Source organism: Pelophylax lessonae, assembly GCF_965119305.1.
Source record: "Pelophylax lessonae genome assembly, chromosome: 12".
In the NCBI taxonomy this organism is placed as follows: Eukaryota; Metazoa; Chordata; class Amphibia; order Anura; family Ranidae; genus Pelophylax; species Pelophylax lessonae.
In genome coordinates, this window is record NC_138779.1 from 127,138,622 (window position 1) to 127,166,310 (window position 27,689).

General features: G+C 42.1%; 1 protein-coding gene across 2 annotated transcripts in view; it reads right to left on the reverse strand.

Moving 5' to 3' along the window:
- The window catches only part of MFRP (membrane frizzled-related protein), a 145,646-nt gene that overhangs the window by 36,371 nt on the left and 81,586 nt on the right, over nt 1-27,689 (reverse strand). For both annotated transcript variants that reach the window (XM_082274065.1, XM_082274066.1), the window contains exons 6-8: nt 14,647-14,854; nt 14,429-14,559; nt 7,000-7,125 (exon numbers count right to left, since the gene is read on the reverse strand). In XM_082274065.1, coding sequence (XP_082130191.1) covers nt 7,000-7,125; nt 14,429-14,559; nt 14,647-14,854 — 465 coding nt within the window. The remainder of the gene's footprint in view (nt 1-6,999; nt 7,126-14,428; nt 14,560-14,646; nt 14,855-27,689) is intronic.

Here is a 27,689-nt window from a genome sequence, read left to right on the forward strand (position 1 = left end):
CAACTCATGTGACCAGTAGACCATGTTTGATTACAATTCCTAATGACAGGCCACAAATATCCGCCAGACCACCATCCACCCACAACAATTAATGGTCCTTGTCTTCGGTAAATACAGCGGCAGAAGAGGCATTTCATGTCCATTGAATGCCTAATTTTTGGGGCCTATACTGGCCGACACTTATTTATCCTGTGATTGCCTAATGTACCTTCAGCCACAGAATACAACGTTCTTAGCTGTCAGGTAAACCCATGTGGGCTAATTTTTGGGGCCTATACTGGCCGACACTTACTTCTGTATCCTATGAATGCCTAATGTACCTTCAGCCACAGAATACAACGTTCTTAGTTGTCAGGTAAACCCATGTGGGCTAATTTTTGGGGCCTATACTGGCCGACACATACTTCTGTATCCTATGAATTCCTATTGTACCTCCAGCCACAGAATACAACATTCTTAGCTGTCAGGTAAACCCATGTGGGCTTATTTGTGGGGCCTTCCATGGCCGACACTTACTTATTTATCCTGTGAATGCCTAATGTACCTTCAGCCACAGAATACAATGTTCTTAGCTGTCAGGTAAACCCATGTGGGATAATTTTTGGGGCCTTTCATGGCCGACACTTACTTATGTATCCTGTGAATGCCTAATGTACCTTCAGCCACAGAATACAACGTTCTTAGCTGTCAGGTAAACCCATGTGGGCTAATTTTTGGGGCCTGGAATGGCCGACGCTTACTTTTTTATCCTGTGAATGCCTAATTTTTCAGACTGGAATTGAAAATCAATGGGTCTGTAAATGTTCCGCCAAATTGTGGAATGGATGCTGACCCATTTTGCAGATGCGTGAATGGACCCTATATGTATTTGACATGTATTTACCGGCTGCTGTCAGTTCTGGCTGATTTAGGAAAAAAAGAAAATTTTTTTGCTGTAAAAAAAAAAATAATTTTTACGGCAACTTTTCCAATTGCAATACTTCTGTTATGACAGTGTCCATGTGGTGGGACTATTTGTGTACAGCTAGTAAGTCTTTTGTGGCTGCAAATATGACCTAAAGGTTTTTAAAGTTCGCCCCCATTAAAGTCAATTGGACCCACCACAAACTTACGGTTCGCAGACATTTGAGAAAGTTTGCGGCTTACGTTCGCAAACCGCCCCGGCCGATGTTCGTCCATCACTATTCACCTTCACTGTGGACTGCTGGGAGAGGAAGGAGGGTGAGTGCCATATAGTCTGCTGTTCACTGTCCTGGGGTGGTTGATTTCTGTCCTCTGCCTGCCTTGTACTGTCTGAGGGTGCTGATTACTTACAACTCCGCCGTTTCTGACCCCTCACTTAGAACATCTGGCAAGTGTATTCCATAATAAATTGAAAAGTAGTAAATTGATATTTTTAGTTTAACATCCCCCTCCCTTTATGCATTATTATTATTTGTATTTATTTATGTATTTATTTAGCACCAACAAATTACAAGCAAGTGGGTCCCGAAAAGTAACTGTATTCAGAAGTGGATCACGGCCCAAATAAGTTTGGGAAGCCCTGGTATAAACCATTGACAAAGATAGCACATTTGGTTAGACATGCAGCGTAATAATGTAATAACACAGAAAGGTTATGGTAGGGAGGTCCGAGACCCACATGAAATACAATATAGTAATATATGGGTATTTGGAGCATCAAAAAAAAAAAGAAAGAAAACCTGGAAAAATAACAAAAGAAAAAGAATAGAAATAGAGAGGAAAGAGATAGAAAAGAGAGGAGGTGGGAGGAGAGAGGAAGGGCAAAGGAGGGGGAGGGGGGGTATGGGACGTTTTTTCACCTTTTTTATAAGTGACCACATACCCACTGTTCTCAGCTGCATAGAGAGGTGAGGGTGGAGAAACAGCAGCACACAGCACCATTGAATGGCCGTGTACGGGGGGGGGGGGGGGTGAGCGCAATTAGCTTCCAGCACAGCCAGAAAACTGACCATGCTGTGCTCCCCTGCCTAGTGTGGTCAGTTTTTTTTAATTTTTTTTAATTTATTTTTTATAGGAAAGTAGAGGGACACACAACAACACCAGGATTTCCTACAAAGGAAACAATACAAAGAGAACAGGATACTTTTAGTTACAAGTATATGGTACACCAGGCACAAATTAGGAATATAAAATGTTGGGTTTACATATTATAAGGCAGCCATCTGTTGTCTTCCCATCAGGCTTGAGAAATGCATTACCATGTTTGACCAATACTGATCAGATTGAAGCCCCTGTGAATGCTGACAGTTTACACCTTTAAGTGGGTTCTGCTCTGAAGATACACCATGAGCTTGCTGCTGGTTTCACCTCTTCTCACCACTGCTGCTGATATTACATGGCTTCCTGCTATCCTGATATTTCTGGTAAAAGTGTTCCAGTATTAGCTTTGATGTAAGTGATTTTATGCTTTTCTGTCAATTTAAAATTGATTTTACTAAACCAGATCTGCGGTCTTCCCCTATTTTTTTTTTTTTTTACTGCTGTCATCAATACAGACATACGTTTTTATCCTAGAAATAGGAAGTCATAATATATACCCATACATTTAGTTATTCGGTTTCAATATTAAGCAGTGTATTAGCTATTAGCATGTTTTACTGTGTGTGGATGGCTGCTGCATAATATAAAGAGTTAGGGTTACAAGATTGTGGAATTCTCTACCACAAGAGGTGGTTACTGTGGGAAGTATGGCTACATTCAAAAGACTCTTGGACGTACATCTCAAGGATCAGAACATTCAGGGGTTTGAGAAATGATTACGGCCACACACACCTACACAGGTTGAACTGGATGGACTATGGTCTTTATTCAACCTCAACTATTATGTAACTATATAACTATAAAATTACACTTAGCTGCAAGCCGGCTTCTACACACAGTGCTTGATTTCCTGGACCCGCAGGGGTGAGAGCTGTGACTATAGCGGGGAAGGAGAGGGGAGGGAAGTGATTGGGACCCTTCACTCCTATAGATGCATCTCTCAACTCTGAAGCACCAAGAAATCCAGTGCTGTGTGTACTGAACCATTTTGCAGCAAGATATACGGACAGTAAACATGTACTTAGGGATACTAAGCTAGTAAAGAATCTAATAAAATTTTTGTCCTGGAGTTCAGCTTTAAAGTGTTACTAAACCCACAGCAGTCTGTATATGCAGTAAAGCATGCTTGTTATACTCACTGTGGAACCTAAGGAGTTAATCCTCTACATTGTGTAAAAAGGCTGTTTGATCCTGTCTTCTCAGATCCTCCCCTTCTTCCACTGTCCCTAATCCATCTCCTGATAAGGCAGAGCCTTCGGAGCCACTCTGCAGATGCTCAGTTTGATGTGTATTGTTAGAGAGTTTTATTTGTTTTTTTTGTTTTATTTTGGGGGGGGGGGGGTGCATGAGATCAGCACAGGGTCAATCAGCACTGTCCAGACAGAGGGTCAACCTCATAGGACCATCAGATAAGAATGAATACTCCTCCTACAAGCGTTAGTGCTCAGCTGGATACTGATATAAGTCACAAAACTGATATATACTGCTGATGAGAAAATGTATTTAGAAGTTTAAATTTAATAAAATAATTGCATTCCATGTTCTGTGTACTGTAGGAGACCAGATATAATAAATGCAGGCTCCTGGGTTTAGTAACACTTTAAAGCCCACGTGCAGCCAAAAGATTGGATGGAGTGGAGAAGGGTTATAGATGTGTTTATTGACACACACAGTGCAGCCCAGCCCTACATCCCTCTGCTTACAGGATTTGACTGACAGCAGCAGGAGCCAATGGCTCCCACTGCTGCCTCTTTAAGCAGAGAGAGGAGAGAGCCACTACAGCACAGCTCTGGATCAATGGGGACAACACAAATACAGGGACATTGTTTTTCTTAATGCAGGGGATGCATTAAGGTAATTCATATCCGGCCTTTTAAACCACCTTCATTTTTGTTTGCCCATTGAACTGTAGGATGAAAAATTCACCCGGCGTCCAGTTCTCAGGTTTTAAACATTAAAAGAAAGGGACTCAAAGAACTAATTGAGCAATACCCACACACTACTGAAACACAAATTGTACACAGATTTCAAGCTTCACTAGGAATGTTCTACAGCCTACATCGCCATTTGTAGCTTACCAACTTGCAAATTTATAGTGGTTGTAAACCCTAAATTTGTTTTTAAATACAAATAACAAACATGCCTATACTTACCTGCTCTGTGCAATGGTTTTGCACAGAGCAGCCCCGATTCTCTTCTTCTGGGGTCCCCCACCGGCGCTCCAGGCTCCTCCACTTCCCACTTCATCGGGTGCCCCCAAGGAAAGCCGATTTCCCTGGAGGCACTCGTGCAGGCTTGCTCTTGAATCCTGCTGCCACATCCATTGACACAGACTCGACCCCACGCCCTGCTCCCGTGTCACAGGACTTGATTGACAGCAATGGGAGTCAATGGTTTCTGCTGCTATCAATCTGTCCAATGAGGAGAGAGACAGCGGCTGGAGCCACTGTGCTTGTGCACATGGCTGGATAGAAGCAGGTTCAGGTAAGAAAAAGGAGGTAGGGTCTGGGAGGAGCTGCAGCACAGAAGGTTTTTCACCTTAATGCATAGAATGCATTAAGGTGAAAAACCTTGAGTATTTAAAACCACTTTAACCACTTAAGCCCCGGAAGATTTTACCCCCTTCCTGACCAGGGCCTATTTTGCGATTCGGCACTGCGTGACTTTAATGGACAATTGCGCGGTTGTGCGACGCTGTACCTAAACAAATTTGACGTCCTTTTTTTCCCACAAACAGAGCTTTCTTTTGGTGGTATTTGATCACCTGTGCGATTTTTACTTTTTGCGCTATAAACAAAAAACAGCGTCAATTTTGCAAAAATAACAATATTTTTCACATTTTTTTATATGAAATTCCCCCCCAAAAAAAAGTAAAAATCAAAATTTTTTAACATTTTGGGCCAATATTTTTTTTTTACCATATGTTTGTTAAAAAAAATCACAAAAAGCGTATTTTAATTGGTTTGCGCAAAAGTTATTGCGTTTACTAACAAAGGGAAAGATTTTTGTCATTTTTGTTGGTTTTTTTTAACGCGTAATGGCGGCGATCTGCGATTTTTTTTGCGGGACTGCGACATTGCGGTGGACAGATCAGACCCTTGACTGACATTTCTGACACTTTTAGGGTTACCAGTGACATTTCTACAGTAATCAGTGCTATACATATGCACTGTTACTGTAAAATGACACTGGGTTTATGTGTGTCCTTAGGGGCGTGATTCTAACTGTGATTGGCTGTGGCTTGAGGTGTAGGAACAGTGATCAACGGTCCTACATAGTAGAACCGTATGATCACCATTCCTACACAGGGGAGAATGACAGGCGGCTTGTTTACATTAGCCGCCTGCCTTTCTCCCGCTCTAACGGACGATCGCGAGTGACCGGCGGACATCGGGTCCGCCGGTCACACACACAGGGGGGTCCGTGACCACGCGGGAGCGCGCCTCCGGCGGCGCACGCTCGCACCCTAGACCCTCACAGGCTAGCGACGTAGCCCTACGTCGCTCTGCCTGTGAGGGGCTGACCGCCGACGTAAATAGTCGTGCGGCGGTCGGCAAGTGGTTAATTTAACCTGACAACAAGTTGGTGTAATACGATCACGTATGTATTGTATACTACAATTAAAAAATGTTATAGGCAGTAAATCTCCTAGTGTGCCAGGACCCTGGCTGCAAAAATATGTAATTTAGTGTCTGTTTACACCATATCCATTGAGCGCCATTTTTCTGCACACCGCCGCACATATATGGTGTGAACAGGGCACATAGAAAACAGTTATTACATTGAAAGTTTGATTGGCTAAATACATTACAGATGCATCAAAACAAAAGGTGTTCAGGGTCTGCGAAGTCAGAGCAAGAATTCTCCAATCAGCTGGGAGTATGGGTTTTGCTGATTGAAAAGCTCTATACCATAAGGCCGACGTGTGTTGGACTGTCACAGAGGGGCCCCTGCTTCCCAACAGAGAGAATTGGTCCTTCTTTACAGCATACAGGCAGAGGACAGGCTTTGCTACTCAGGCTGTGGCTGATTTCTAAGAAAATGAATTGTAAGACTTTGCACTCCTTTGGTTTTATTGCAGCAGAAATGTATTAAGCTGATTTAACCTGAAAGTTCAACTGTACTCCAAAGCTGAACTCCGGGCTAAACAAATATTATCCAAGGGCAAAGGGCCATGTTTCTTCTTATCTGAACCTCTGAGTTCTTTTGCACTTTGGCTTTGTTCAGGAGTTTCTTTTTATGAAGACCAGTTACTGCTGTCCTCTCTAATCATACAGAATGACTGGTCTCGTCTCCACCCCCTACCTGTAGTTTTCTGCAGGCAGCCTGTAGTGGGTGGAGCTTCTGGGCCCCTCCCACAGCTGTGCTCTCGGCAATGGCTATGTGCAGCAGGGTAATATCTGAGTCTGCAAATGCATTTACTACACACAAAGTGAATTTAAATAGTTTGTGACTATTAAGAAATATATTTAGATAAAGATTTATATGCATAGAGTTCAGCCTCAATAATGGTAATAAGCACCTTGTCATGTGTATTAGGCCCCTTTCACACTTATGCAACGCGATTTTGACGCGACTTTGCCACGATTTTGAAAGCAATGGCTATGGCTATGGCTCAAAACGCAATCAAATCATGGCAAAGTAGTGCAGGAACTACTTTGAAGTCGGTGCGACTTCAAAATGCACTGATATGAATGGGGCTCATTGAAAATAATGGAAAACGACTTGTCATGCGATTTTGCAGTCCAAAATCGTGGGACAAGTCGCACTAGTGTGAAAGGGGCCTTATAGTCACAGTGTTTATATAATTGTGGCAATAAACATTCTTTACATTTGAAGGTGAGCTACAAGTCAGGCTTGCAGCGGCACATTGTATGGATGCGAGGGGGAGACTGCTTGGAGCAGCTTGTATTCAACTGTTTATCAGAGACATACCCCATTGGCTCTGACTGCAGTTCTCTTCATCTGTCCTATCAATGCAGTCAAAGATTCCATCACAGAGGGCTGGAAGCAAGACACATCGCCGTCCATCACATAGGAATTCATCCCAGGAACAGCTTCCTACCAAAACACAAAGTTCCACATTCTGAAAAGTACCTCAAACACATTTAAAAGGTTTTTTTACATGACGTATAATCTCACCGTGTATCACTGACCGCTGGGATAGAGAAAATTAAAGGAGTTGTAAAGTCAGGATGTTTTTTTTTATCCCTAATGTATTCTATGCATTAAGAAAAAAAGCCTTCTGTGTGTAGCAGCCTCCCCAGCACCCCCTAATACTTACCTGAGCTCCCTCTTTGTCCAGCGATATCCAAGAGTCCCTCAGCTGTCCTGGGACTCTCCCTCCTGCTTGGCTGAGATACAGCTCTGGCATCATTGGCTCCCGCGGCTGTCAATCAAAGTCAGTAAGCCAATCGGGAGAGAGAGGGGTGGGTCCAAATGTCAGCTCCCTGTCTGAATGGACACACGGATCTGCAGCTTGGCTCGGGTGCCCCCATAGCAAGCTGCTTGCTGTGGGGGCACTCAATAGGAGGGAGGGGCCAGGAACAGAAACGAGGGACCCGAGAAGAGGAGGATCTGGGCTGCTCTTTGCAAAACCACTTCACAGAGCAGGTAAGTATAACATGTTTGTTATTTTATTTTTTTTTAAACAAGACTTTACAATCACTTTAAAGTAGATGTTTTTTTTAAACGAGACTTTAAAATCCCTGTAAAGTAGATGTAAACCCTCACAGTGAAGTAAACAGCCTCAGGTGATTCACAGAGATGAGACAAATCTCCCTACATAAGTTGTATTTGAAAGATATAAAATTTCCGCGCTAATGGTCTATTTGGTTGTGAATTTAGAGGGGAGGATAAGTGTACAAGCTGTATGTGCAAATGCAAAAAAGGTGTATTGCCTAAGTGTGAACGTGATATATAAATATATATATAGGCTGCAGCCTCCCTAGATAATAGTCCGAAGACTATAGCTGTGAATGAAAAAAAGGAGGGATGGTGGCGCTGCCTATGAAAGGAAACTTGATATAAAGTGCAGCAATGAAATGCTAGTAATGTATCTTCAGTTTGCAAAGATATAAATATAAAGTGACTGATGCATATAAATATTAAACCATGTGATGCAGTGTGGTAAATATCAGACAAAATTAGCAACCAACAGTATAGATATTATTACTAGCAGCAAGCAATTGTAAATATTATAGGTGCAATATCTAAGGTGCTTGAAAAAAGGTTATAAATTATAAAGTGACTGGTGCATATAAATATTGAATCCTGTGATATAATGTGATAGATATCAAGTGAAAATGGCAATAAACAGTAAATAGCAGCAAGCAATAATTAAATGTTATTAGTGCAATTTGTAAAGTGCTTATCAAAAAAGTGCTCTAGTGTGTATAAAAAACCCCAACTTTACCATATAATATGGTATGGGGGTGAAATAAAGTGCCAACAACAAATGGTAATAAATATGCACACCAAAGAAAGTCCAATATAAGTTAACAGACTCTATGTCACATGCAGTGATCAAATGCAGGTGTAAGATTCCAAATCAATATAGGTGACAACACTCTGGTGGTGGTTTATAAGGAGTGACCCCGTGGTGGACCTTATCCACTGCTAGGAGCCTAGTAGGATCCACCAACACCCTAAGGGATACCTTATACTAGGACCGCCCAGGTTTCCTGTAGGACGCCCTTATCCAGGAATAGGTGGAAATACAGAGAGCGTTGGGTCGCTGGATATATTTTACACACCCGCTATATACCCCTGTGTGGGGTGGGTGTTTCTGGTAAGTGTGTTTTTCTACCAGAAGGATCACCCAGCACCTCACCGCCCACCACGGGGTCACTCCTTATAAACCACCACCAGAGTGTTGTCACCTATATTGATTTGGAATCTTACACCTGCATTTGGTCACTGCATGTGACATAGAGACTGTTAACTTATATTGGACTTTCTTTGGTGTGCATATTTATTACCATTTGTTGTTGGCACTTTATTTCACCCCCATACCATATTATATGGTAAAGTTGGGGTTTTTTATACACACTAGAGCACTTTTTTGATAAGCACTTTACAAATTGCACTAATAACATTTAATTATTGCTTGCTGCTATTTACTGTTTATTGCCATTTTCGCTTGATATCTATCACATTATATCACAGGATTCAATATTTATATGCACCAGTCACTTTATAATTTATAACCTTTTTTCAAGCACCTTAGATATTGCACCTATAATATTTACAATTGCTTGCTGCTAGTAATAATATCTATACTGTTGGTTGCTAATTTTGTCTGATATTTACCACACTGCATCACATGGTTTAATATTTATATGCATCAGTCACTTTATATTTATATCTTTGCAAACTGAAGATACATTACTAGCATTTCATTGCTGCACTTTATATCAAGTTTCCTTTCATAGGCAGCGCCACCATCCCTCCTTTTTTTCATAAGTTGTATTTGTATATCTGCTGTCTTCAGCTTTCTACACTGTTTAGAAAGTAAACATCTTGTTAGAACTGTTTCTTCCTGTTCCAGCACTGGGTGTGGAGTTTTGGCATACAATGTGAAATCTGATTGGAGGAAAAGCACCCCCCCCCCTTCCCCTTTCCCCCTCTATATAGGCAGATGAAGGAAGAAACATGTAGAGTTGTGCTGTGAATAGACCAGCTCACTGCTAATCTATCTCTATGCACCCACCCTGACATAAATTTCCAGCTGCTTTTATCTCCTGTGTCCGAGAACTTGTCAAAAGTTATCATGCTGATAACAGAGGAACGGAGCAGCAGAAAGACACAGGCCTTAGGGCTTTGGAGAGAGATAAGTAAGCACTACAGAAATATGTGCCCAGGTCAGATTTCATAAGCGGGGTGTACATCCACTTTAAGGCCTAGTTTACACGGGGAATACAAAACCGTATGTCTGTTGAAGCTGTGTTTACCTGCACAAAGATGCACAGATGTTCAGTGCATCCCCGTTCAGGCAGTCCCATTGCTGTCAGTTGGGACACAGCTGCTGTTGCCAATCTGATATCTGTGTTCATGCACAGCCACAAAAACACCCAGGCAGCGCAGCTGTGTTCTATGCATCCCGGTACAGTCTCACTGCCGTCTGTACAGGGATGCACGGAACACCTGCACATCCCCATGTGGGAAAACACGGTCCTCCATGGGGGTATGCTTATGTACATGTCATTCTGTCAAATATTAAGAATGAGGCAGTAACCTTTGACTTGTATCTGGTGTAAAATAACTGCAAGAACCAATACTCATATTTTACCAACAACAACGTGAGGCTCTTTTTCTTCAGATATGGTGTCTTTAGTAATGTCTATTGGAATTAGCTTTCATCACACCGCTACTATAAATTCTAAAATTTGGAAAAAAGTTTTCTCTGTTTTTGTAATGTTCTGGTACCTCTAGTACCCTTGTTCCATATTTCTCTCTTACTAAATTGCGTCCCTTTTTGCGTCATTTTAGGCCAATTTGTTTTCTGCTAAATCTTTTTGGTTAAAAAAAAAAATCGCAATAAGCGTATTTTGATTGGTTTGCGCAAAATTATCACGTCTACTAACTACGGGAAGGATTTATGTCTTTTTTTTTTTTTTTTTTTACTAGTAATGGCGGCGATCTGCGATTTTTAGCGGGACTGCGACATTTTCGGCGGACAGATCGGACACCTTTACTGAAAGTCGGAACTGGTTACTAAAATTTTTGAATCCCACCACTGATCAGAACCTATCTGCTTTACCATCACCTGCAACTCTCCTAATACCACTCCTAGTGCTCACCATACAATAGCCTGTCTCTCATCTATACATTCTCATATATTCTATCCCTCCATTAAACATCTGATTGAGTATATGTATATTGCATAACAGGCTGTGCACGGTGATGAAGTCCTGAGAGTTGGATATGTTTGTTCAACAGAATCTCTACAAGGCTACTGAGTGTAATAATTCTGCAGCTGTAAATCCATCCACTAACAAAAACGCATGAACGTTACAGTTTTATTGTATGTAATTTAAGATTTACCCCAATGACATACAATAAAATATATTTTCAAACATTGACATTAATTCAGAATCCTTCTGTTAAATGCAGTGTGATAATTTTAATTTATAAATGTATTTCCTCATTATGTAGTCAAAATATTGCTCAAAAGCCACAAATCCGATTCAAATTTTAAAGCGGTATTAAATTCCAAAACCCCAAAAATTATTTTTACCTGGTGATTGGGCCACTAGCACACTTCTTGTTTTAACCACTTTGTGCAAAATCATGTATTTGTATGTCATTTTGAGGAAGTGGTTGTACCGGGGTGATGCCTGCAGCTAGAGGCATCACCCTGGTACCGATTTTTAGAGCGTTTTAGGCTTTTATGTGATAACACCTGATGCAGCTAAGCAGCCACTCAGCCATTATCACAAGCAGTGGGAGGGAATCGACCCCCCCCCCCCTTCCGCCGGCTGGCCTGAGAGCTGAACAAAGATGGAATTGGCTTTGATCGGGTCTCCGATATAGTAACCCCGAAGGGACGCCACAACGTGACTTCTAGTTTATGGCGCCAATTTAAAATAAAGTCTGAAGTATTCAAAAATGCAGATTTCGGCGCTTTGAATACTTTGAAGTGTAAGAGGAGGGGTTTGGGGTTTAGTAGACCCCAGATTCCTCCATAAAGAGTACCTGTCACTGCCCATTACTGTCACAAAGCATGTTTACATTGCTTAAGACAGCAATAAAAGTGATCAGATTTTTTTTTTTAAAGGGACAGTGAAAAAATAAAAAAATAAATCAATAAGAAACAAAAATTAATTTTAAAGCACCCCCATCCTCGCTGGCTTTGCACTGGTAGATATTCAAATGAACATTCGTTCAAAAATTCACCGCATATTCAAAGACTTGGTGAATGTTGTTCGAAAGAACTTAAACAATAATTTTGTTGAAGATGCATTTGAAGAAGACCGACATCCACCAGGCATTTTGACAGCTGTCATCCTCGTGTGCAGTCTAGAACACTGCTGCTAATATCTATACTTTGAGCTGGCTGACTCCCTGTCATCCTCAGTCTCTGTTTACCCAGTGATGCCTAAGGCCCCTTTCACACATGCTGTCCGTTTGTCCGTTTTTCATCCATCCGTTGACGGATGAAAAACGGACATCAATGCATCTCTATGTAAAAACGGATGACAACTGATGATCATCAGTTAACATCCGTTTTCATCCACTTCCGTCAATGTCCGTTTTTTTGAATGGATGAATGCCCTATTTTTCATCCGTCAAAAAAACGGATCGGATGAAAAACGGATGAAAAACGGATGTCAACTGATGACAATGGATGAAAAACGGATGTCAACTGATGACAATGGATGAAAAACGGATGTCAACTGATGACAACGGATGAAAAACGGATGTCAACTGATGACAACGGATGAAAAACGGATAACAACTGATGAAAAACGGATGAAAAATGGATAACAACTGACGAAAAACGGATGAAAAAAACGGATAACAACTGACGAAAAACGGATGACAACTGAAGAAAAACGGATGACAACTGACGAAAAACGGATGAATAACGGATGAAAAACTGATACATTTGACGTGACTGAACTGATGAACTGATCGGACTGTATGTGTGAAAGGGGCCTTAAGCCTCACACTGATTAAAGCTGCTTGGTCCCAGGTGTTCCCTATCCATGCTGTTTCATGCTAACTTCTATGAAATGTGAAAAATTATATAATAAAATATAATGGCTGCGCTCAACCTATTAATTAATTAATAGGTTGAGCACAGCCATTATATTTTATTATATAATTTTTCATATCTTACGTGTTCATACAGTCACGCTGGGGCTCCCTAATTTTTGCAATTTTGTTTCTTGCCTTTTGAAACAATCTTAATCACATATTACTTATTAAAACATTTTTTCCACTGCGCGGGATTGTTGGTGCTTAACACCAATATTTTTCATAACTTCTATGAAAGTGTGCTGCTTATTTTATTAAAGTGTTTTTTATTTGATACTGACCTCAGCGCCCTGCTATTTATTATCTTCAATAAGAAACGGGGCTGCTGTTAGAAATCAAGGGGCTCCGTACAGCCTACCTGGCAGCCCCCCCCCCCTAATATATTAAGGAAAATTATTTTCACTAAAATCATTATTAGTGGACACAAACATAACAGAAAACCTGTGTGAATTAGCCCTTTTAAATTGTTTTTTATTTACATTTTTCTTAATTATATATTTTTTTAAAATGTTAAAAATTGTTACAATTATTTTATTTTACAATTTTTTAAAAGGATTCATTACAATTTTTGATTATTAATTTTTTTTTACAATTTTTTTTTTATAGGACAGGGAAGCCTGCAGCGCTGGGGGAGGCAGCACAGTGAAAGGGGGGAACACAGGGAGGGGGGGGGATCAGAAGCAGGCAGAAAAGGGAGGGGGATTGGTGTCGGAGAAGTAATTAGAGAAACAATGCCCTGTGTCTGTGTCTCTCCCTGCAGCGGCTGAAAGCTGGCAGGAGAGGGAGAAACTGGCTTTCAGCTGTTGCAAAGAGCCGCACAGGGCTTCCTTCTGTAATTGCCCATCCGCACCAGTTCCCTGTGCTGTTGAACCCCCCGCCCTGTGTGCCTGGGCCCCTTACAGTAGGACTGGTGGTCCCCCCCTATCAGCGGCCCTGATAACAAACACTTACCTGCCAACTTGCAATCTTCTACTGAATGCACAGCTCAGCGTGTATTTGTGTCACACTTCGGCTGTCCCTGACAGGCCATATAAGAGGCTGAAAACCCAGCAATCAAACTTAGCTGGGGAGAAGATGACCGCAGTCAGCAAGGGACTAACGATGCATCACTGGAACTTCTGTGAGTTTAGTTCCACTTTAACTTTCAATTTTGGAGTAAATCGACTTTTCCTGAAAATTATTTTGAACCCACTAATGATTAGAAATGCAAAACAAATGGTCCTAAATTGAAAAATCTTAAGAACAGCAGCACTGTCAGTCTGAGAAGAATGTATTGCTAATAGATTTAGATGGACTTGACTAACCAAGCTAAACTCCAGCCAACACTTTTTAAGTTACAGCAACAATTTTCACCTTTTGGGATAAACGTTTTACATAAACGAATAAAAGCTGATCACTGTAAGAACACTGTCAGTGTAAATGGTTTGACTCTCAACCCTTCAACTTGTCACTTTTACTCGACAGCTTGGTCTGTTAAAGGAAGTTGAAAAATACCCAACTTTTTTGTTTATATTGCTTTAACTGCCTTTTCCTGGGGTTAATTCTAATACATTTCACAAATATTTGTAAAAAAAAAAAATGCTTATAAAGCTAAATGACATACCTTGGTTTGGTTCAATCATTTGATATTTTGCAAAGAAGCCTACTCCTTCATTAAGGTCATCAGATACAAACTTGACTTGTAACCAATGTGAGCTAGAAATGAATGTAGTGGGAGTGACAGAGCCACAGTACCTGCAGCAATGGAGAAAGCCATCATGAATCATTTCATTCACCTGAGTGGTTTAATGACATTTTACCGTGTAGTGTGTGGGAGCATACCTGCTTGATGTGTTACCATCTCTGAGCTCCAACCAGTCAAAATGACAAAATCCATAGCGTTGCACATCTAAGTATTGCACTTTAAGCTGGACAAGCCTTCCTTCTCCTGCATCCAGCATCCAGGAGCAGTGAGAGTTGGGGGGGTAGTGAAAGGGATAATTCGGAGAGCTTAATATTCCCTCTGAGGCACTCAGGAATCCACCACACACTAGGGAGAAAAGGCAGACAAAATTTCATCAATCGTATTGTAAAAAAAAAAGTAAGCTTGTTAGTAGAAGGGCTTACTAAATTGTAGTTTAAGCCCCGTACACACGTACCGATTGTCGGCCATAAATATTCGGCCGACGACCGATCGGCCGATTGTAGGCTTGTTAGTATGATGCTTCCGACAGCCGACAGCGCACTTTCGGCCGAAAAGAATCTGTCTTGCAGGCATTAAAATTTTTGTTGGCCAACACCAGAACGGCCGATTGTTCGCCAGTCAGTACAGAATTTGGCCGACAATCAGCAGATTTGCAAGACTGGGCATGCTCAGAGAAGAAAAAACACAGGGAAAGTTAACCAGCACATGACATCACTTCTGCAGTCGGCGGACAAAATTCTTGTGCAGTCTTTTGCACTTTTCAGCGGACAGGACAGCCCTGGACAAAAGACGGCCATTCGGTCAGCCGACGATCGGTACGTGTGTACGAGGCATTAGTCTTTAACAACGAATTCTAGGTGGACATTTTGATATACCATACCTGTGGGATGCCCCTGAAAGCTACCAATCACTGTAGTGGACCACGCTACTCCAATTATCTGCACCAGCTTCTGGTCCCATGCTAAGCATCTGCCTACTGCTTACTAAGCACAGGAGGTTGCTTGTTTGGCCCAGGCACCAGTCAGGGAATACTTTCCAATCATGTTGTCAATGAACAACATCAGGGGGAGACCACAGGTTTGGTGGATCAATGTAAATATGTAAAAATATCCATACCTGAGACACTGGACGTGGAGGACTGGTAAAAGCTAGCACAATATACATCTAAAACATTTGTTAACACCTCATTGAGTGAGGCAAACTATAAAGTCTTTCTTAGGTGGTAAATGGTGCCAGTAAGAGTGGCATCTTGTGTCCTGGGGGCCTCCCTGCTGTCAGTGGTGTATTTAGGTTTTGTGCTGCCCTAGGCCTGACTAAACTTGGGCACCTCTAATTTAAATATGACACACCCCTTCCTGTAAAGGCCACACCCTTTCCTGTATATGACCCGCCCTGTGATCTGTAAATCACAGACAAAAACCACAGTCTATCAGTGCCCATCAGTGCAGCCTCATCAGTTCCCATAAGTTCAACTTCATCAGTGCCCATCAGTGCAGCCTTATCAGTGCAGCCTCATTACTGCCCATCAGTGCAGCCTCATCAGTGCAACATATCAGTGCAGCCTCATCAGTGGCCACCAGTGCAGCCTATCAGTGCATCATATCAGTGCCCATCAGTGCTGCCTTATCAGTGCTGCTTATCAGTCCTGCCTCATCAGGGGCCATCAGTGCAGTCTATTATTGCCCATCAGTGCAACATATCAGTGCCCATCAGGGCAGCATATCAGTGCCGCCCCATCAGCATATCAGTGCAGCCCCATCAGCTTTTTTGCTGCCCCCCTCCAAGGTGCTGCCCTAGGCCCGGGCCTTGTTGGCCTAGGCCAAGTTACAGCACTGCCTGCTGTGCTTTAGAGGATGTTGCCTCAAGAGTACAATGTTCCACACCTGGAGGACCTACCCCAAAAGTCAGGAGATTTTGGATTCATACTTATAATTTTCTTTACTAATTTACACAGGTAAACCTTGTCAAGTCACCATTACAGGCACTGCTGGGGCATCTGGTGGAGAGGACTCCAGGACACAGGAGGATGCTTATAGCGTTCCTTTTTCTGGCTGCGAGAATTTCCATAGCCAGGTCTTGGAGATCCCCAATGATCCAGTTTAGTTTATTAAAGTCCAGATTATCTTGGATCATGGTCAATGAACGCCTATCGGCAATCTTGAATGATAAAATTGCCTTTTTTTACAAAATCTGGGACCCTTGGATTAAATTTCTTTCAGATGCCTCATATGATTTTTATAATATTGTTTCTTTTGACGGGATAGAGTGCATTTATGAGTCAACTTCTGACCTACACCCTGGAGATGAAATGTGGGCTGGAGGTAGCAGAGGGCATTGTCTAGCCCCATCAGCTCCTCACTCACTGAGCCCTGTTGGACAGGATGACTAATGTTACTAACACTGCAATGTCGTCCTCACTTCTTCCCTTGCCCCATAGGCAATAGTGGAGGGGTGAGAGTTGACTGGACCTGAGAGTAAATATCTTCTGGGATTATCATTATGGTCTCTCACAAAGAAGGAAATAGTTCTTACTGTATATATGTCATGTTACCTTGTTGAGACATTTTGTTCTCTGGCGTGTAACCCATGTACACTATTTGTTTTTAATGTGCCAGATGGTTTTTGTACCTTTCTGTAAATTGCAATAGAAATTTTTGGAATAGAAAAATATCCATACCCAAAAATAATCTATAACCTTTTAAGCTCCAGGAGGTTTTACCCTCTTCATGACCAGGCCATTTTTTTACTATTTGGCACTGCACTACTTTAACCACTTGCCGACCGTCCGCCGCCTGCTACGTGACTGGAGTGCATGTGGTTTCGGAGACGTGTGCTCCCGCTGTGTTTAGGCACAGCGGGAGGCGGGCCACGGGAGGAGGGGCAGCGATTGCCGCTGCCCTCCTGCGATCGGCCAAGAAACCCAGAGAAGACCCGCCTGCGTATGTAAAAAGCAGGCGGATCTTCTGTCAGACAGGCGGGGAAAGATTACGAAACTGCAATCTCTCTGTGCCTGTCACAGAACACCCCCCCCCCCTCCCCCACACACAGTCAGTAAGAATATTAGGCATACATTTAACCCCTTTGATCACCCCCAGTATTAGCCCCTTCCCTGCCAGTGTCATTTATACAGTAACAGTGCATATTATTTAGCACTGATTACTGTATTAGTGTCACTGGTCCCGAAAAAGTGTCAAAAATGTCAGTTAGGGGTCCGATCTGTCCGCTGCAATGTCGCAGTCCAGCTAAAAATCGCAGATCGCCGCCATTACTAATAAATAAATAAATAAAAAGTCCAAAAATCTAGTTTGTAAACGATATAACTTTTGCGCAAACCAATTAAAATATGTTTTTTGGGATTTTTTTTTTACCAAAAATATGTAGCAGAATACAAATTGGCCTAAACTGATAAAAAAATTTAATTTAAAAATTTTTTTTATTGGGAATGTTTTATAGCAGAAAATAAACAATATGGCGCTTTTTTCAAAATTGTCGCTCTTTTTGTGTTTACAGCACAAAATCTAAAAACTGCAGAGGTGATCAAATACCATCAAAAGAAAGTTCCATTTGTTTGAAAAAAAAGGACATAAATTGTATTTGGGTACAGCGTCATACGACCGCGCAATTTTCCGTTAAAGTAGCCCAGTGCCAAATCGCAAAAAATGGCCTGGTCATTAAGGGGGTAAAACCTTCCGGGGCTGAAGTGGTTAACTGGCAATTGTGCGGTCATGCAACACTTGATCTTGATCACTACTGGGTTTTTATTTTTTATTATATAAAGGAAAAATGACCAGAAATTTTGAAGAAAAAAAACAAACTTTTTTTTACTTCTGCTATAATAAATATCCAATAAATAAAAATGTCTTCATGAATTGAGGCCAAAATGTACTCTGCTACATCTTTGGAAAATAAAAATCCCAGAGGGAAGTACAGCAGAAACAGGGAGGGTGTCTGTTGTTAGTTCCCCTTTACATTACATTTCTTTCTGTACAGGGGAACTAATCCTTTAACTCATAGTATTAATATTATTATGCAGGATTTATATAGCGCCAAATGTTTGAGCAGCGCTTTACAAAATGACGGCAGACAGTACAGTTCCAATACAATTCAAAACAGGAGGAATCAGAAAGCCCTGCTCATTAGAGCTTACAATCTAAAAGGGAGAGTCAAGAGATACAAAAGGTAATAGCAGCGGTGGATGAGCTGATAGAGAAAATAAATGTACAGTTGTTAGGTGTGGGTAGGATAGGCTTCTCTAAAAAGATGGGTTTTCAGGGATCATCTAAGAGCAACCAGAATAGGAGATAATCGGACAGATTGGGGTAAGGAGTTTCATAGGATGGGAGAGGCTCAGGAAAAGTCATGGGAGAAGACAAGGGTGCTAGAGAGCAGAAGGTTGTGGGAGGAACGAAGAGAACGATTAGGTTGGTATTTTTAGACTAGGTTAGTGATGTAGCGGGGGGTCGAATTGTGAATGGCTTTGTAGGTTATTGTTAGTATTTTGAATTTAATTTGTTGGGTGTGTGGAAGCCAATGGAGGGATTGACAGAGAGGAATCGCAGACATGAAGCGGTTAGTAAGGTGGATGAGTCTGGCAGCAGACTCATGATGGATTGAAGGGAGGATAGCCTATGGAGAGGTAAGCCAATGAGAAGGGAATTGCATTAATCGAAGCGGGAGATGACCAGGGAGTGAACTAGAAGCTTTGTGGTGTCATTCTGTAGAAGGGGACGTATTTTGGAGATGCTGTGGAGGTTGAGGTGGCAACATTTGGACAGTAATTGGATGTGGGGCCGAAAGGATAGTTCAGAGTCCAGGATTACACCTAGGATCTTGGCATGTGGGGACGGGTTGATAGTTGTGTCATCGATCTTGCCAGATAGAGATCAGGGGAAGAGGCATGTGGGGGAGGAAAAATTATGAGCTCAGTTTTCAATGCGTTAAAGTTGAGGAAATAGTCTTATATCCAGACTGATATGTCTGTTAGTAAATTAGTGATGCGTGAGGAGACTAAAAGAGTGAGCTGAGGGGCTTGAAGATTGTATTGGATGCCATGGGAGGCTATCAGCTGACCCAGAGGGGAAGTGTAGATTGAGGATAGGAGAGGTCCAAGAACAGAACTTCGGGAGACCCTGAAATAGAAAGGCAGAGGAGGTCCATATGCAGTATACAGGAAGTACAGGTCATGCTGGTGCTGTGCATGCTCAGGAGGGGGGTCCACATAAAGTATACAGGAAGTACAGGTCATGCTGGTGCTGTGTATGCCCAGGAAGGGGGGGTCCACATACAGTATACAGGAAGTACAGGTCATGCTGGTGCTGTGTATGCCCAGGAAGGGGGGGGGTCCACATACAGTATACAGGAAGTACAGGTCATGCTGGTGCTGTGTATGCTCAGGAAGGGGGGGGGGGGGTCCACATACAGTATACAGGAAGAACAGGTCATGCTGGTGCTGTGCATGCCCAGGATGGGGGGTCCATATACAGTACACAGGAAGTACAGGTCATGCTGGTGCTGTGGATGCTCAGGAAGGGGGGGTCCACATACAGTATACAGGAAGTACAGGTCATGCTGGTGCTGTGCATGCCCAGGATGGGGGGTCCACATACAGTATACAGGAAGTACAGGTCATGCTGGTGCTGTACATGCTCAGGAAGGGGGGGGGGGGGTCCACATACAGTATACAGGAAGAACAGGTCATGCTGGTGCTGTGCATGCCCAGGATGGGGGTCCATATACAGTACACAGGAAGTACAGATCATGCTGGTGCTGTGCATGCTCAGGAGGGGCCCACATGCAGTATACAGGAAGTACAGGTCATGCTGGTGCTGTGCATGCTCAAGAAGAGGGAGGGGTCCACATACAGTATACAGGAAGTACAGGTCATGCTGGTGCTGTACATGCTCAGGAAGGGGCGGGGGTCCACATACAGTATACAGGAAGAACAGGTCATGCTGGTGCTGTGCATGCCCAGGATGGGGGGTCCATATACAGTACACAGGAAGTACAGATCATGCTGGTGCTGTGCATGCTCAGGAGGGGCCCACATGCAGTATACAGGAAGTACAGGTCATGCTGGTGCTGTGCATGCTCAGGAAGAGGGGGGGTCCACATACAGTATACAGGAAGTACATGTCATGCTGGTGCTGTGCATGCTCAGGAAGGGGGGTCCACATACAGTATACAGGAAGTACAGGTCAGTATACAGAAAACTCCCCACTACTTGTCCTAACCCCCCCTCCCCCCAGCCAGGGCCAGAACAACTGGTGGGCTGGAGGGGAGGCTGCCCCGGGCACTGTGGCATCATGTGAGATGTCACTATAAGGAAATTGTGGGGGAGAAGATTTGTGTTGGAGGACAGCAGAGGTAAGTATTGTTTTTAGGGGGGATACTTGGGGAGGAGGGGGTGCTAAGAGTGGTGGTTTGAGGGGATTTGTGTTGGGAGGGGGGGGGGATAAGATTTGTGCTAGGAGGGAGATTTTGGGGGAAATTGGTCTGGGAGAGGGAAATTTGAAGTGGGGGGGGGGGGGGGAGAAGATGTGTACTAGGAGAGGAAAGTTTAGGAGTAGAGGATTTGTGCTAAGATGGGTAATTTATTTTTTTGTATTGAGGGGGGGGGGGGTAGTTTGGCTAGTTTGCCCTGGGCTCTAGATGACTTTGTCTTGGCACTGCCCCCAAAACATACCTGACTCCTCTTACTGCCCCAGCCCCGTCCTGTCTGCAGCACAGCTTGTGCTTTGTGTGTCTAGGGATGCACACAGCTGGGATCAGGAGAATGCCTGCACAGTGCCCCCTCAGTGCAGGGCTTACTATAGGGGCCCCTGCAGGAAAAGACGAGTGGACAGCACCATCAGAGGAAGATTAGGGCCACTCTGTGTAATATTGTTGCACAGAGCAGGTAAGTATGACATGTTTTTTATTTTAATTAAAAAAAAAAAAATAGAAGCATTAATTAAATGCAAAATTGTTCTATTTTGTTATTGTGGAAGTATTTATTATTAGTGTGCAGAGGGTGGAATGTTCCTTTATGATGACATAGACAGAATCAGTAATGAGAAGGTCCTAGAACGGAGCACAGCATCCTCTGACCAGGAACATCCGGCTCTGTACACAGGAGGAGTCCTTTGTTCTATCAGAATACCGCTACCCTTCAGAAAATGCAATGGAAGTGATGTTGCAAACAAAATTGCTTACTGCGCATGCGCTATGCGTTCCAACATGGCCGCTATGCGTTTCAATAGGTTTCCTAATCTGACAGAATACGAAGGCAGCAAGGGACATCTTCTTAAACCTAAGCAAGTCTTAAATGTCACACTTATTTTAGCTGTAAACTCACCTTATATAGTAAAATAGACTAATTCACTGTGACCGTGAGATAGTCTATTTCACAATATAATACGTTTTGTGCTGAGCAGTGCGGGGTGTACCAAGAGGGCTGTTGCCACCTTCTGCCTGAAGGCTTGTCGCTCTATATACTATAATAATAATAACATTTGAATCTTGTATTTGAGGATATAAGGTGAGTTTAGTGCTAAAATAAGTGTTAAATTGAAGACTTGGCTGGGTGTAAGAAGATGTCCACTGCTGCCTTCCTATTCTGTCACATTAGGAAACCTATTGGAACACATAGCAGCCATGTTGGAATGCATGGCGCATGCGCAGTAAGCATTTTTGGCTCAGAACGTCACTTCCGTTACATTTTCTGATGAGTACTGGTGTTCTATCAAAATACCGCTACCTATCAGATTCTGCAACCGAAAGTGATGTTCGGACAAGAACAACTTACACAGGCTCCATACGTTCCAACATGGCCGCTATGCGTTCTAATAGGTAATGTGACAGAACAGGAAGCAGAGGCGGACATCTTAGACCCACGCAAGTCTTGAATTTTACCTTATGTTTAGCAGTAAACTCACTTTATATACTGAAAAACACTATTAAATTCTATTATAATTGCAAAATAGTAAATATAGCAAGAAACCTGCATATAGAAGGTGGTGACGGCCATCTTGGTACACCCCGCACTGCTCAGCGACAAACTGATTATATAGTCAAATAGCCTATTTCACTCTGTTGTGGTGAAATAGTCTATTTCAGTCTATATGGTGAGTTTACTGCTAAAATAAATGTAGAATTCAAGACTTGCTTGGGTGTAAGAAGATGCCACTGCTTTGTTTTCTGCCACATTAGATAACCTATTGGAACGCATAGTGGCCATGTTGGAACGCATAGCGCATAGTGGCCATGTTGGAACACATAGCGCATGCGCAGTAAGTTGTTCTCGCCCGACCGTCACTTCCGCCTGCAGGAGCTGATAGAACAGCGGTATTCTGACAGGGCACCGTACAAAGCGCAACATTCTTATCGCCGCCGATTGCTGTCCTATTGTTTATCATGGAATGCCGCTGCTTTTACAGGATGATGCAGCGACGTTTGTGTAGGTGACCAACTGCAAGTATTCCAAGTGACACAACAAGCGCTTCCTTCATGTGATACATCGATGTGCTCCGGAGAGAACAAACGGGACGCAACAGAGAAGAGAGAAGGAGAGCCTCCCCCTCCTACACCCGTCGGTCACTACACGCCCCAGTACGATATTTTCCCTCCATATCAGTGCGTCCTCCGACGCGCCCGCCATGTTGTAGACCAATATAAACCACTCCCCTTACTTCTACTTATCTAGTGACGACACGCGGTATTCAAATGAAGGGAAATCTTGGGACCAGCATGCATTTCACTTCAATACTACGTTGTGTGGCAACAATATAAGAAACATATTACTTTTTCATGTGTATACTCTTAGTAAAAGCGGGAAGAATGAGCATTTAGAGCAGTGACTGATACACGTACATAGTCAGGAGTTTTCTTTTTCTCCCTCTCGCCATAACATGGGAGAAGGTGAAGCACAGGGGGGTTCTTGTCTTTACCATTCGAAAAGTATGCCTTAAACTAATGAGTAAGGAAAATAACGAACTGGGGTGATACCTGGTTCCTCACTACTTGTGAGAAGAATTTTTGAACGGGCACAGGTCTCCCCGGGGAGGATCTGCTTACTTCGCAGGACCTTCTGGTGCTGAGATCTGCCCGCCCCCCCCCTTATCCAGTCTAATAATAGAAGAATCAGTATCTCTCTCTTTCTGCACTGTGGCAAATCCCAGATCATTTATGTATACTCTATGTGTCTCCTGTTCTGCCTATATACATAGGATGTGATTAGTGATATATCTCAGCGTGTGTCTGTGATCTCCTGATTCTATACATAGGGTGTGATTAGTGATTTCCTGATTCTACACATAGAATGTGATTAGTGATCTCCTGATTCTACACATAGGATATGATTAGTGATCTCCTGATTCTATACATAGGGTGTGATTAGTGATCTCCTGATTCTACACATAGAATGTGATTAGTGATCTCCTGATTCTATACATAGGATGTGATTAGTGATCTCCTGATTCTATACATAGAATGTGATTAGTGATCTCCTGATTCTATACATAGGATGTGATAAGTGATCTCCTGATTCTATACATTGGATGTGATTAGTGATCTCCTGATTCTATACATAGGATGTGATTAGTGATCTCCTGATTCTATACATAGAACGTGATTAGTGATCTCCTGATTCTATACATAGGATGTGATTAGTGATCTCCTGATTCTACACATAGGATGTGATTAGTGATCTCCTGATTCTATACATAGGATGTGATTAGTGATCTCCTGATTCTATAAATAGGATGTGATTAGTGATCTCCTGCTTCTATACATAGGATGTGATTAGTGATTTCCTGATTCTATACATAGGATGTGGTTAGTGATCTCCCGATTCTATACATAGGCTGTGATTAGTGATCTCTTGATTCTATAAATAGGATGTGATTAGTGATCTCCTGCTTCTATACATAGGCTGTGATTAGTGATCTCCTGCTTCTATACATAGGATGTGATTAGTGATCTGATTCTATACATAGGATGTGATTAGTGATCTCCTGCTTCTATACATAGGCTGTGATTAGTGATCTCTTGATTCTATAAATAGGATGTGATTAGTGATCTCCTGCTTCTATACATAGGCTGTGATTAGTGATCTCCTGCTTCTATACATAGGATGTGATTAGTGATCTCCTGATTCTATACATAGGATGTGATTAGTGATCTCCTGATTCTATACATAGGATGTGATTAGTGATCTCCTGATTCTATACATAGGATGTGATTAGTGATCTCCTGATTCTATACATAGGCTGTGATTAGTGATCTCCTGATTCTATACATAGGATGTGATTAGTGATCTCCTGATTCTATACATAGGATGTGATTAGTGATCTCCTGATTCTACACATTGGACCTAGTAAGTGATTGCTGTCCGCTCGCCCTTCTTCTCAGGACACCCAGGCCTTCCTTCAATTTGGCGGTACGCTTTGATACACAGACATCTGTTTCCTTTCTATTTTTGGAATTGAATAATAAATAAACAGAAATTGCATTTTCTTGTGATGTATTTTTCCCAATCCATTTATGTCACCTACACATCTACTGCAAAATATTCCCGCAAAGTCTGCTCGTATGATGTCACCTCAGTGTCACTTTCATATCATGTCAATAGAAAAGCTAAAAAAACACCATTTTTTTTTTCTTTATAACATTTTTTCATAAATTTTGGCCAAAATGTATTCTACAGCATGTCTTTGGTTTGGGGTTTTTTATTTTTTGCTGAACAAACAAAAAAAGACAAAAAATTTTGGAAAAAAAAACAAAACTGTTTTTATAGCTTGTTATAAAATTTTGCAAACAGGTAATTTTTGATGTTTGCTGAGGAGACGGCACTGATGGGCCTTTTTGCACAGCACTGTATGCACTTTTGTACCTCCCAACTAGTAGGGTGTAGGTCCTCGGGCCTGCCCTGAAAGTTCTGGGGGGAGGGTACGTGGCCTTCTGGTCTGGTTCTTCCCATCTCATGGGGTCTCCCTTCGGGTGAGCTCCACCTAATACTTGGGGTTGGTCTGTTTCAGCAGGCGTCCCTTAGAAAGGGGTTGGCCAGGTGGACCAATGAGGAGCCTTGTGACCCAAGGGATTGGGGCAAAGGTCTTCTTTCTTCCAAGGACCATGTGTACACCCTGTGCCCTTTTTTGTGTTCTCACTTTTGTGTGCACACTTTTTTTTTTGCACCAGGACTTAAAAATAAAAAAACATTGTGGGTGGGCGGTCTGCAAGTTTTTAAAGAATATGTAAAACCAACATTTTATATTCCTGATTTGTGCCTGCTGTACCATGTACTTGTATGTAAAAGTCGCCTGTTCTCTTTGTACTGCTTCCTTTGTGTGAAATCCCTGGGGTTCCTGCCAGTCTCTCTGCTTTCCTATTAAAAACTGACCACACTAAGCACGAAACATATCGTGGTCAGTTTTCTAGCTATGCTGGGAACTCAGCCTGCTCTCCTCTAATGCTTAGACAGGTGCTGAAACCCCCGCTCCCCTCCTCCCACACAGCCTTTCACTGGGAAGATAAGTGTACTGCTGTTTCTCTTCCCCTAGTTTTAATGCAGCTGAGAACAGAGGGAATATGATCACATCTAAAAAAGGAATTTTGAATGTTTTTTATATCTATACACAAATGTTTTGCCTTTCGTTTCTATTTTAAACTAAATGGATTGTTTAACAGGATGATCATTTACAATCACTTTAACTCGGGCTGCCAAGGGCACAAATTATCAGGACAGTAACTTCATCATATGTTGGAATGTCGAATAAGCGTACATTCACTTATGTGAGCATCTAATGCCTGCACAGTGAATACATGTGTCATCCAGATCAATCAAAACATTACTGTGACCAGGTGATTTATTTTGGGATAGAATATTGCTAGGCAATGGTGCACCGAAATAAAAATTCTGGACTGAAACCAAAAATTCAGGATGCACTTTGCCAAAAACATAAACCGAAATGGACAGTTTTTTTTAAAATGTTTTAATCAAATTTAATTATTGTGGCTGGCGTTTTTAAATGAAGTCAAAGGGACATGATTTTGCTTTGCAGTTAATGAGACGCAATTTTGACTTGAAGACAATAGGTTGTGTTTTTGCATTGAAGTCAATGAGACCCGATTTTGCTTTAAAGTCAATAGGGGGCATTTTTGCATTGAAGTCAATAAGACGCAGTATGTCATTATTGGCACTTTTTCTTTTTTCTATTGGCTAAATGCTATTAACCCTATTTTCAGTTGATCATTTTCAGCAGCCGATATATCGATGCATTCCTATTTTTAGGAGGTATATATGTAGCAAGAATTTAAAACCAGAGTTTGCTGCATACGTAAAGTTTATTTATTTAATTAAATAAATAAATACATTTAATGTAAATGACATACTGAGGACCATCATGTTTTCCACTACAGCTAATCTTCTGCATACATCCTGTAGTGAAATCATTGTGCACATCTTATTTTTTTTGGCAAAAAAAAAATGATTCACATAGGTAAAGATAGCTTTTATTTACATCTGGTTTTTCGCCCCGTATCTTGGATTGAGGTGAAGCACAGGGAGGTCTTGTCAACACCTTCCTAACCATATGTCTTAAACTAATGAGAAGGAAAATAAAAAACTGGTGTGATGCCTGGTTTTTCTCGTTGTATATGAGATTCATTTTTGAATGGGTACAGGTTCCCTCTTGGAAGATCTACCTACTTTTCAGGATCTTCAGATGATGGGATCTACTCATCCTCCTAGTTGGTTTAATAAAAGATAATGATGAAATTCTTGGTTCCTTAGACGTTTTTCTTTTTAAGTCCTATTAGGTCACAGGACTTTTTTTTTTTCTTTAAATTTTGTTTTAGTCTCCATTCACACTAGTATGACTTGTACTAGTACAAGTCACACACCGTCGCGGTCCATTGACTGCTACAGGAACCGTTCTAATAGGAGCGACACAAGTCGCTGTGACTTAGAAAAAGGGTCCTGTACTACTTCGGGGTGACCTGGAGCAACTTGCATAGACATTCATTTTATGAAGTCCATGCAAGTCGTGCCGAAGTCGCGGTGCACGGGACTTCACAGTTCGCCCCCGAAGTCGTGCCGCTTCAGTGTGAACCGGCACTTATTGTTTCAATTTAATTTCTCCCATGTTTGTCACCTTTCACTTTTGTGAGTGTTTTCTCAGTGGATGAAGGGTGTGAGCCCTTGGGG